We start from the raw sequence: 12,752 nt of genomic DNA, 5'->3' as shown, positions 1-12,752 counted from the left end.
AGTCAGGGGCTAGAAGTGCCTGCAGTACAACAATTAAATGAATCAGTAATTCAAGAAATCAGATTAACTGATATACGAGTGTACAGTGTACAGTCAGGCACTCAAATTAGTTTGAAAAGTATTTCTATGAATGAATCTTAAAGATTTAGAAAGAGTAAAGAAAAAAAAAAGTCTACATTTCTTGGCCTAATCTTATGGTATATCAAATCCAAACTGGTAAAATTGTCATTTTAAGTTTTTTAAAGATAAAATATTTTAATTTCTTTGTTTACCAAGGTTAATGATATCTATTTTATGATAAGAGTGTGTCCACCGAATTGAATTCCCCATGCAATAGTTCTCAAGTTTGACCAAAATAGAGAAAAACAAATACGCTAATCACAAAATAATCCTCCTTTTGATTAGCAACATATACAACCCCTATTTCTGTCAAAATGTATGAAAAAAAATCATTCAGTAAAAATGAAAAGAGAGATATTTCAATACTCACATATTCCTGAAAAGTACAGTCCCAGGGCTCCTGCAGGCGGGTCTTTTCCAGTTCCTGGTGTGAGGATATATCCCACTCTACAGTGCCATCCCCGGCCCAGTGTTTGAGCTGAACAGGAGGACCATTCAAACTACAAGCTCTGGGTCTCAGACGAGCCTGACTCCTGAGCTCCACTCCACCTTTGGTCCCCAGGGGATCTGTCGATTCTCATAGGCCAGTTACACCTACAGTCACTACAAGTCCAGTAAACGGAGTCATCACATTTAGGAAATGTAGGTGAACATATCAGGGCCTTTATGTTGCTATTGGAAAGGAGAAAAATAACATTAATGTTTAAGAGTAAGCTATATGCTTCAGCAAAGTTGTGTACAATGCATCTCTCAAAAAACTTAACTGCGCAGAGCTTCTGTACGTGTCTTTACACATCCACTGGTACAGTTAGAAAAAAAAATAGACTTTTGTTGGGACTGTTGTAGAAACTTAAATAATTGCTTTAAAAAACAGCCACACATTTAGTGGACGTTCAGTCAAGACAGTGTTTTACCATTCGCCGAGTCTCACTGGGAGAAAGATGTAGTATGTCACAGCTAAACACAAGATGCTCTGCAAACATTCCACGCAGAGTAGACCACATCTTCAATCTAAACCTCCACACTGCAGCTAACAACCAGGCTATGAGAAGATTGTAGAAAACTAAGGAATAACAGAGACATACATTTGGTAGCAGTTTCCAGTGTCAGAAATTAAGGAGGCAAAGCCCCAAGAATCCTCAGAATGCCCCCAAACATTTGATTGACGCGCAAAATTGCATTATATTCGTTCACTCCTGCTCAGCAACTTTTATATCCCATGAAATACTTCCTTATATTTTCTTTAAAAAGATGTCAAGTACTTTTAACCAATGGCTTGAATTATAGATTACTCTTTATCACACAGACCAGTGTTTTTCAACCTTTTCTGAGCCGCGGCACATTTTTTACATTAAAAAAGATCCCACGGCACACCAACAACCAAACAAGTTACAAAATGACAACTTTTAGCACAATACAGCATATATACAACTCAAAATTGGGACAATGTTTAGGGCCAAATAGGGTCAACATTTAATAAACAGGATAGAAGGGATATTGGACAAAGTGCAAAAAGAAATAGGCTACATTATTTGATGCATATAAATGAGCCAGATGTCTGGCATCTTTTCTTGGCTGCCTGTCTGGGGTTAGGTTCTGTGCTGTGGAAACCCTCAAGACGGAGTGACGGTGTGCATCAGTGAGACGACTCCTGTGTGGGTTTTTGTTCATCTTCATCGCAGAGAAAAGCTGCTCACACAGGTGTGTGCTTCCAAACACGCAGAGCATTTGAGCAGCATGTAGGCGGAGTTGAGGCATCGTTTCGGGGATGAAGCTTGGAAACTGTGCAGCGTCATAGCTACTTTGCCTTGAGTGTGTCATTACACTGGAGGTCTATCAGCTCCATTTGTATGCACAGGTGCTCTTTCCACGTCAACTGCAAACGGACTGCTGAGCAGTTCAGATTTAAATTTCTGAGCTGTCGGCAAATCGCCGAGTGAACTCTGTGCCAAGTGCGCCCAGTTTATCAGCAACAACGCGCAGTGGAGAACACAGCGGTGGAGAAGACAGCGGTGGAGACACGGTTTGGCAACACGGAAAGTGACCCAAGTTTCCTTGCTGCATCTGAGTCTCCCACAGACGCAGCTTGGCTTAGAACTGCGTCATACATGTCTGTGACAAGTCTCTCAATTTGTTGATCCTTACGAGTCTTTTCATCTGGGTTAGAATGTTGTCCAGGGCCCAGTTCAGAGTCTGCATTTGTCCTACTGCTACCTACTGCCACCCACTGGCATTGAAGAGTATTTATTACTTAGCCAGCCACTATATTGCAGGCTCAGACGCTCAACGTAGGCAAATTATTTGCAGCAAATAAATAATGTTTTTTTTGGACCGATTAAGTGAAATTGGACATTTTTCCACGGCACACCTGACGATCTCTCACGGCACACTGGTTGAAAACCACTGACATAGACACATGCATATTAGAAATACTTTTGGTTTTTAAATGTACTGTTCTTTTTTTTGGAACATGTGCTTGATTTTACCATGTCCATAAAAGTATAAAACACTCAAAATACTCTTTAATTGTATTATAGGTTATATTATGTGCGTCATTCCTAGCATTTGGTGCCATTTGAGTCGGTATATTTTGTATAAAGATGGGCTTATAATTCTTTATAAAAGCTTGTTTTACAAGGTTAAACCCCCTCTACCATAGACCACAATGATATGTACGCAGGATTAATTAAATCAAAAATAAGTATTCCAATTTTAGGCTAAAGTAAAAGTAGGCTAAACTGACATGTCCCCAATCATGTTTGGTGAAATTAAGATACAAATATAAGTAATGTAAATCAAACAAATTCTATATTTGTTATTATTATTGTATAGCGTTATTTATAATATTCCTCACCAAATTTTATTTTTTGTTGCACTTTTAATGCTTAAAAATATAAAATATATAAGTCAATGACAATGTAGCAAAGCTAAAAGGAACAGGTTTAAGAGGAGCAGATGCTCACATGATCATATATCCTGTAGTTCTACTTGGATGTGATTGCTATCGATTGCTTTGAAATATTACCAACTGTGGATAATGACAGTGAGACAACATGAGCTTCATTGGCCTTGTATATAATATATTGAAATGTTTACTAAATGAGATGAGGCTGGTCTAGGACTCAACCTGAAGACAGAGCATCAAGTTAGAAGCCATTGGTTCCTTGCTGGCAGGATTAAGGATCTTCTGACTGTAACCAGGAACTCAGGTGAGGCCTCTGGGAGGAGACATTCCTGGGAAATCTGAACAAAAGTAATGGAAATACTGCAAAACCTGTAAAAAAACTGCTGTTAATAAGAATCATCATACATTCAGTAACGTTCTGTCAGTAATGTTGCTAGCCATTAACATGCAGGTAGCAAGCAGACATTCATTATTCAATAATTTTGTTTATTTTGGGGAGCATATCTGCCTTTGACAGTTGAAGTTGCAGAGAGACAGGAAACAGAGGAACCCCACATGTTGACAGTTCTGTATCTCATTGCATTGCATCGCCCGATAGAACTGTTTAACTCACCGTGCCTGGCGTATCCAGGAGACAGAGAGATTTCCACTGGACTTTTGGTCCCAACATTAAAAGGGACATCGACAACTTGAGAGACCAAAAATGTACCTTTAGCCAAGTGATCATCTGTTCTGCCTGTTCAGCAGAGATGTCAGACTCTGAGATCAGTCAGAGTCCTATGAAGGTCATGACAGTTGCAATGAATTTACAACAACTTAAAGTGTAAATGGTAAAAAGGTTATAGTCAGTGGTACTTCAGATGGGCAGAGGATCAAATTAAACTTGTTTCAGACAGTGAGAAACGGCGTTCTAGCGTGCACCATGCCTTCTAGAAACAACGTTCGGTAAATAATTTATTATTAAAACATTTGTTATAACATGCAGCTCACATCTTGTATGACAGCACTGCAAAAGAGAATTGCCCCGCTCTCGTTAAAGATATTTAAAATGTTATTTAACTCATGCATAGTTCTCTCGTATCACTGTTTACCAGGTGTTTTGTGGGGAATTTTACTGTTTCTTCTAGAAACTCATGAATGCTCATCATGTTTATGTCTGTGCAGTTTTATTATATGTTCAGTTCCGCATTACGTTTGACACAACTCCTTTAACTCTCTCTCCACGTGTCGAGACAATATTTTACTTTACTGTTTTTTTTCTCTGAGTTCTTCCAGCATCCTCTGCTCCTGTCTCTAAGGCAGCTGCTTCTGATGAGTCTCCCTATTGTTAAGATATATATATATATACTGTATATGAATATATATATGCATGTATATTCATACTCACACAGATATTCATACATTTATAGATGGATAGATTAGTTTCCAAATATAAACAAGGATATTAGACATACCAAACACATATTATCAAAAACAATAGTATTGCCCTCATGAGAATAATGACATGCCTTTGCTATTATTAGCCCCCCAACCAACAGACTACTGCTAGCATGGCTAATAGAATGAGCTAAAACTGTCAAAGCAGAGAGGATTCTGTGGTCCACATTAGCCTCTGGTGGCTTTCTGCAAGCAGGTTTATTACAAAGTAATGTTACAGTGACAATTTCAGCTCTACCGAAATTAACCATACATTGACATGGATGCACAAGAGAATGTCTACACGGAGTGTCACCCCTTCAAGCACACACTGCTGTGACGTGATCAAATGGAACGGGGACTGCAGCTGGACAACAAACAAACAGGACTTAAAAGCGTTATGATTACGGTGTTTCTGCTACTTGCCTTAAATAGTATTTTTCAAAGGTTTCTGCAGTGCTTACTGGGGTTTATTGTAGTATATTGCATTGCCCTTTAAATGCATGTTGGCAGTATATCATATCACTTAAATAGATAATTGCAGTGCCTCAAATGGTACCATGATGCACCATCTACTCCAAACATCAGCAAACATAAATCACAGTACATTCAGTAACTCTCCGAGCGCTATCCCGCACGTTGCCCTTCATTAGTGTTTTTAGAAATGTTAGCTAACCGTACAACATTCCCCAGTTTTCTAGTGTTCGTCAAACCTCTACAGGTTTTGCATCAATAGAATAAAATTAAATACAATAAAAACAATCTGAAATATTTCACAAAAAATAAAATACATTAAAAACAAATACACAAGGCCATTAACATTTCATTCTCACATAATATTAAACCATATTGCCTCTCAACAGAATATTTTACATCTTCGCAATGATTTAAATAACACTCAACACATTTTGCAGTCTTTTAAGTTAGATGTCTCCAGTGTCCGTTACGTGTTTAGGGTGCAACTAGCTCCTGGGTGGTTTGTTTTCAAGGCCGCTGACTATCGCTTGGATGCCTTGGCCAGTTTGCTTGTGGGAGTGGCTCTTCTCTGAGGAGTGGGGATCTTGGAGGGTTTTCCCCCATGTTGACGGGACGCAGAACGCGGCGTCGCGCGCGTTGAGTCCCCGACTGTTTCAGAAACGTCTGAGCACACGGACTGGATGTCTGAGATGTCAAAGTCAGAGGCGTCACTTCCTCTACGACTGCTCCCTCTGCTTCCTGCTTTACTGCCAGGTCGGCTCGAATTTTTCCTTGGCTCTAGAAAGACAAAAGGACAATAATTAACAAACCACTAAGAATGAGCCTGATCAATAGAGGTATCGATTAGCATCTTTTATTATCAATACATACTCAATTTCTTGTGGCTGCTTTTAATTTCAGTTTAGTTCAGTTTAGTTTTACGTTTGCCGACAAGCTCGCTATTAAAAAAACAATACTAGCTGTCAGAGGCGAATGTGTTGCCTTTTAGGTAAAGTAAGACATTCATTTGCAGCCACTATCATTACATTTGTAGCCTTTTAAATGGTAAATGGTCTTGTTCTCGCATAGCGCCTTTCTAGTCCTACGACCACTCAAACCCCTTGTACACTACATGTCATTCACCTATTCATACACTGATGGCAGGGGCGAACATGCAAGGTTGCCACCTGCCCATCAGACTAACTAACATTCACACCTATCCACACACAATTTGGGGTTAAGTGTCTTGCCCAAGGACACATTGACACTGCATTGGAGAAGCCGGGAATCGAACATCTCAGATGCTTCACCAATCATTTTCTATAAACTAGAAATCCCTCCTTAGACCCCTGAAAAGGTTATTGCAACCTCAACATGTTTTATCTAAACAAGCAACATTGTTTCCATTACCTTAATTCATACATGTTGAAGGAGCTAAGAGTCTGCTCCAACAGAGAAAAATAAACTTTCTTCAAAATGTATTGAAAAGAGTCACTAAAGTTGCTCTCTACTCACCACCCATCTGTGTCCGAGCTTTCAGTACAGCAGCGCTGATCAAGGTTCCCTCCTCACCAGACTGAAATCCTTTACCTGACAAGTACCCAGGAAGACGTAATTTGCTGCCTTGAACTGGAGTACCCTGCAAAAAACAGAACATGAATTACTTTGATTTGTAATCAATGGAAGTAAACTGCACAGTGTAATGACACTGTTTGGGAAAACAGTCTTTATTAAGTGCATAAATAGTTGTACCAGAAAGTAAGTTGTTGAGTTAGTTTGGAATTTGATTAAAAAAATCCTTTCAAAAACCTTATTTTGGCAACAATGTAGGAATTTCAGTTAGCAGTTAGTATTTGAATTAAAGTATAAACCTGTAGTTAGAAAGTCATTACACAATCACACATGCATAAATTACATATAAAGTTGTTCATATTATAGTGGAAATAAAATGAGACAGACATTTTCATCAAGCAAGAAAGAAAGATTCAGTCCATTAGTAATCAAAGGAGTTAGAGTTTATAGACCCAACTAAAGTCTCGAACACATTTTGTTTTTCCACTGCAGATTAAAATTGGAAATCAGAAATATATACCTCTAACAAACACACCTTTTACAAACTAGGTGCTCTATCTAGCCTTACTGGTGATACATGTATTTTGTCTCTGTTTTGATAGTTGTGCAGCAGATTTCAGTTGGGTCATAAATCTGAAGCGGACCACATCATGTGGTGTAAATGACGATACTATATGACTATACCTCGGAGGATGAACCTTGGCTCCCAAAGGAGTCTGATGATTTAAGAGGAGTGGAGGGTTTGCTGTTTGTAAGCCAGGGCTTATCATAATTGCGGGTTATGTGTTGGGAAGTCTGGGAAACAATGGCAAATCAAAAAAACACAGATATGGATTCACAAATCAAAAACTACCAGAAAGACTAGATGGAAGAAACACAAAAAATGAACAAGAACGTGATCAACAAATTGGAATGTAAATGAAATATGGCATGTATAAATAAGAGGAAAAGCATGACGGGGAGTGATCAATCAACAGTGGGACGGACAACGAGGTAACTGGCTCTCACAGCAGCGTAGAGCCTCCTACCTTGGGTGTACTGGTCACTGCTGGGTTCGATGGGACTGCACAGCTCTGACTGGAGGTGGATCTGTTGGGAGAAGCTCCTCTGGATGACGGCCGAGATCTTCGGCCTCTGTAACGGAAGCTCGCCATCACCTGAGTGGTTCCCTCCGGGAGGATGAACTTCTCTCGCAGCTCCAAGTTGGTCCTGCCTTTAGCTAAGAAATGACAGTCCAAATGAGCCATATTACATAACTACAACTGGGATTACTTTTATTAGTACTTTTGTGTTGATATTGATGCGAGTCAACAATATATTTTCCACTATAAGTTCCTAATTTGCCATGAACTAAATATTTAAACTGTAAAACCCCATAAGGTTGTGATCAATACAGTCATGTGATGCAGAGAAGAAGTATTGCTTCAGTTTATTTCAGTGTGAACAGTCTGCTGGTAATGCCATAGGGAATCGTTATTTCAGTAGGCAGTATGCAGTATAAATACATACTGAGTATGTAGTGTGCAGTACCTAAGTATACAATTTCCAACAGCTGTTTTCTTTTAGCACCACATGACATAGTTATTTCCAGGCAACTTCTAAAAAAAACTTATTGGGAAATTATTAGGGAAATATACAAGATAAAGTGTTACCATAATGTGTTTTTAAATAAATCAGAATATTTCAAGTGAATACAAATAAAAGATTAAAATACCGAATAAACAATGAAAACACAAGACTCATGCTCTGTCACATCTCATCCATACTGCGGCAACAGTAATGGAATAAACTTTGTTTCTCAACCAGCAATACTTTCTTGTTTGCTTGGACTGCTAAACAAATGGTGAACAGATTCAAACAAATCAAAGTGAGCCCAAACACTCCCACACCCAAACGGCCCAAATGAAGAGAATTACAAAACCAAGAATACATAATCTACACACAGTGAAATGAAACAGACCTCGCACCAGATGTGTCATAGAACCAACTGGCTGACATGCAGATGTAATCACTAAGACACACTGTCAAACAAAGTAAACAGTGCTATGAATACTGTTTCAGTTTTGTTGTGTGTGTGTGTGTGTGTTATATAGAGACAACTTTATCATTTTCCCCAATGACGACGTTAGTTCAGTTTTATATTTACGGGCGACATATTCGGCTAAGCATCTCCAGAACCTCTCATTGGGTTTTGTTTGTTTGATTGTCAAGCAAACCTGAAAACTGCAAAAGAAGCTCGGCTGAGAACCGTTGCATGCTGAGGGATACAAAAAAGGCTCATTTGGCGCGTCAAGTCCCAAAAGATTGCCTTTGAGAAAGTGACATCGGGTGATGTGACTCTCACAAAACAACTGCATGCATGAAAACCAGCCGGAGCTGAATGACAGTTGATTGTGAGTGCATGAGGATGTCATTCACGAGGAGCGCTCACACACAGCTATGGCACACCAACACAAGCAGCACACACTCGGATGTGCAGACACACATACCACAGGTGGGTTCATGGAGCATGGTGAGATAGTTTGAGATTTGCCAACCTATAGGAGACTGAGTAATTGAAGAGTTTGATTCCGAGCGCAACATTTTGCTCCCGTGGTGATGAACTAGAAGAAATGATATCATGTTCAGCAGGAGGAAGGTTTAGCAGGAAATACAGAAATTGATCATTAATTAATACAGAAGACAGTAGAAACAAGCAGAGTACAGAGAGCGATTTCACCTGACGTTAACACAGGGAGGATTGTCGCATCCTCTACATATGTAGGCGGGGATCAGTAATTGTACCTTGACTTTGCTAAAAATAATAATAAAACTAATTCAATAATAAAACAACAGTGCTGTTATTTCACTCCAGCTGTTTTTATGTAATTGTGGAGCTCGGTGTTGTATTAAGATAGCGAGAACAGACTTCAAGAAGAAAAAAATCCTCACCAACATGATCTCAAAATATAGTTTAAATCAGTACAAAATAAAAGAGGGTCTGTCATTACTTCCTCTTATATTAAAATTGAGGATTAGAATCTTAAACTCTCCGAAGCCTTTGATGGATCTGGAACCGAGAAAATACTAATCCCTTCACAGTGAGTTATTTCTAAATCAATTTATTAACTAATGAAACACCAATAATATTAACATGTCAGTTTGGTAAAAAGAGAATTTTCTAAGAGAATTTCCACTGAGAAATGGATTGGCTGAATTGAATCTTGTAAGTAATGTATGGTATACGTATGCAATCCTCACCCTCAACTGATTTCAAATCAGCTCACTTTAATAGTAATTAGACATTAGCTTTCGCCAAACATTGTGGCTGTAATGAGACAATATTTCAAATCTATATCAGTTAAGAATCCATACAATATAAATGATTTTTGTAAATCAGAAGTCAGACAGTTAAAATCAGATTGACGGAGATCCAGCATTGTTCCCCTTCCTAATGAGATTTTTAAAAATGCATTAATGACCCAAACTGCAATGTTCTAGTTATTCAACACAACTGGATGTGTGCACCTTTCAGTATCTCATCTATTAGTCCTGCATTATGAACTTTTGATCTCACCTCTACAGGGGTCGTTCTTCACCAGGAACTCATCCAGAGCCATCCAGCCTCCTCCAACCCGCACCATCACAGTACTGCGTAGAATTCGTACCAAGCGAAGCTGCTGAGAGTCTCCAAACTACAGCGGGGGGGGGGGGGCGGGAGGAAAACAGAGAGGGGATGTGTGAAAACCTTTGTATGACCCTTGTATGAACACTCACTGCAGGCGGAAAGCTGTGCAACACTGGAAACCAGACTGGTTAGGAGAATCACATTTATTCCAATAATTTTTGTTTTGGGAATTTAAACTTAAATCAAAATTGTCCATGCTAAAATCAAACAGCTATCAAAGATGTCTTTTGTCTACTTCAGCTCTGATTTCCTTTTCATGTTGCACAGATTCACACAAACAGGATTATGACACACAAAAATATATATATATATATTCAGTTTCATTCTCAAAGACACAAATTACACAAAAGTCAATCCAACTGGTTTTCTTCTAGTATGGTGTGCTGGTGGTCGTGTGATTAGAATGTATTGTTAGTAAATTACTATACGAGTCCATTAATTCTGAATGAGTTCATGCTAAATGTATTGTTTTATTTTCTCATACCTAACATTTACTCATACGTACAGTCATTTCACTCATTTATCGTTGAGACTTAACTATAAACTAATATTGGCTTAATGCAGAAAAAAGTTTTGGTAACTTAGTAACGCTGCCGTCATCACATCAAGACACTTTCACATAATGTAATCATTTTTGCTCTGAAATAGCAGAATCAGCCCTAGAACTACAGTGTCAGTCAGGCTCTACATTTACATCTGTTACAGTTTATAGCAAACTGAACGTGAAGCCCTGTATGCTGCACAGTATTTACAGCAGTTACAAAAACTTTACAGCTTTAATAATAACAATAATTTCAGCTAATGTGTGGTTTCTGGTTGTGATGTCTGACTTTATTCCGACAGCATCTAGCTTCAGTTTGCTTCCACCACTGCAGGTTGAGCCTGGGAAAAAAGCATTAACCGAAGGCACATTATTTTACCACTAGAAGGCACTAGAGTATAATAATTTGCCTTCATCGTACCAACCACAGATACCAAACATAAGAACAATAAGCATGTTATGGATGTGAATGGTTCAATGTGTATGAGGTGATGGACAGAAGTCAGCCAGTTGGATATGACCATGAGGATTAGCACGAAGACAGAATTCCCACAGGACAATCACAGCCGCATGCTTTCTGTCAAAAAAAAACAACAATTCCACATCATGAATCAAGCGGACAAACAGCAATCTCCTGCAATCCGGCACTTTGTCTACGACAAACGACTCAAATGCTCAGGATGCATTGACACTGATGCAGATCCAATGCAGCGAGCTCCAATGACACACCGAGAACAACATGAGGGATGGTTCAAATCATTCCCGTCTAATTCACCACAGTGTGACACGCAGACATGAGCAAACAATGATGAGCCTCCGCTAAGTGCCTATTATCTTATGATGTCTCTTCAACTGGTCAAAAAAAAAAAAAATCTTGTATGATTATTATAATGATTTTATGCCACTGGTGATTTAAGTGATCAAATACATTAAATGTGATGATGATCTGGAGGAAGAAGAGGCACAAGAAACATCTTAAGAATAACCATTTACCAGAATACAGCTTTCCAAAACGGCAACGTGTAGGTGGGGGGTAAGATTTTGATTTTCCCTGTTTGCTATTGTCTCATCGCCGATTAAGGAGTCATGTAAGCAGTGAACCAGACCAAACTGTCAAAAGAATGATTTCAATTCATTGTTGTGCGACACATCAATACAAACTAGTTCATACAACACTAATGCCACTATCCCCTCTTGCTCACAACTCCCATTATTCATCTTAGTCCAAACAAGCTACAGGAAGCATGTGGCATTTGAACACATATCAGTAATGGGTTTTAAACTGCAACATGCAATTTGTAGAGACATGTTAACTCATTAGGTCAAAAAAAAAAAGCAAAGTATTATACTTTTTTTATATCTATAAATAAAACAGTGTCAGTAACACAAAGGTATGTCAGCCAATGTTGAGAAAAATCATTCCCATGAAAAGCCAAAGGCAAGCACACAGAAAGCATTATTTTTCACACTGCCCAGCAGATGAATTAATGCCCATGGACTAATACAAAATATGGGCTGAAATGGTTTTGGCTTGTAATATTGTATTTTCTGAAACTCAAAAGCAGATATACTGTATACTAGACTATGTTTCACCTGGATTGTCTTATTTTATAACAAAACAAAAACATCAGAATAATCTAAATGCAAGAATGACATAAAACTTAAGCCCATTTAATTATTCTTCCATGACTGACTTTAAATAACATTTTATATTCAACTGAAAACAGATCTTAGGCCAGAGGTTCCTTATGGATTAAATCCGACGGCCAAAGATCTTTATTTCTACTTCTGAGTTTCAGTCTGTAAACATCAGCCAGGAATCTGGGCAGAGAGTGTTAATTGAAAAGCAAACATGGTAAATGAAAAAGGCTCGATAAGGCACAGAAGGGAGGGGTGAAAACAGAAGAGGCCTTTCATATGTACCTGGTTTCCAAGGTAGAACTGGTGATGTGAGGAACAATAGAAAATATGGAACGGTTAGATTTTTTAACATATATTGGCTTTTATTGACACTTTTTGCAGCACTTACCTTTCCGTAATATTGAGCTGCTAGTATTTCAAACATTTCACAATCA

General features: G+C 38.5%; 1 protein-coding gene across 1 annotated transcript in view; it reads right to left on the bottom strand.

Moving 5' to 3' along the window:
* Positions 1-4,095: 4,095 nt before the first annotated feature.
* The window catches only part of dst (dystonin), a 69,328-nt gene continuing 60,671 nt past the window's right edge, over positions 4,096-12,752 (bottom strand). Inside the window, exons 90-96 of the mRNA XM_079169060.1 lie at positions 12,601-12,618; positions 10,026-10,143; positions 8,959-9,072; positions 7,498-7,688; positions 7,154-7,264; positions 6,413-6,536; positions 4,096-5,695 (exon numbers count right to left, since the gene is read on the bottom strand). Coding sequence (XP_079025186.1) covers positions 5,439-5,695; positions 6,413-6,536; positions 7,154-7,264; positions 7,498-7,688; positions 8,959-9,072; positions 10,026-10,143; positions 12,601-12,618 — 933 coding nt within the window. The 3' untranslated portion in view covers positions 4,096-5,438. The remainder of the gene's footprint in view (positions 5,696-6,412; positions 6,537-7,153; positions 7,265-7,497; positions 7,689-8,958; positions 9,073-10,025; positions 10,144-12,600; positions 12,619-12,752) is intronic.

This window comes from Pholis gunnellus (assembly GCF_910591455.1).
Source record: "Pholis gunnellus genome assembly, chromosome: 11".
Taxonomy (NCBI): domain Eukaryota; kingdom Metazoa; phylum Chordata; class Actinopteri; order Perciformes; family Pholidae; genus Pholis; species Pholis gunnellus.
Note: the sequence above shows the minus strand (reverse complement) of the source record. Positions and strands in the feature narration are given on the sequence as shown.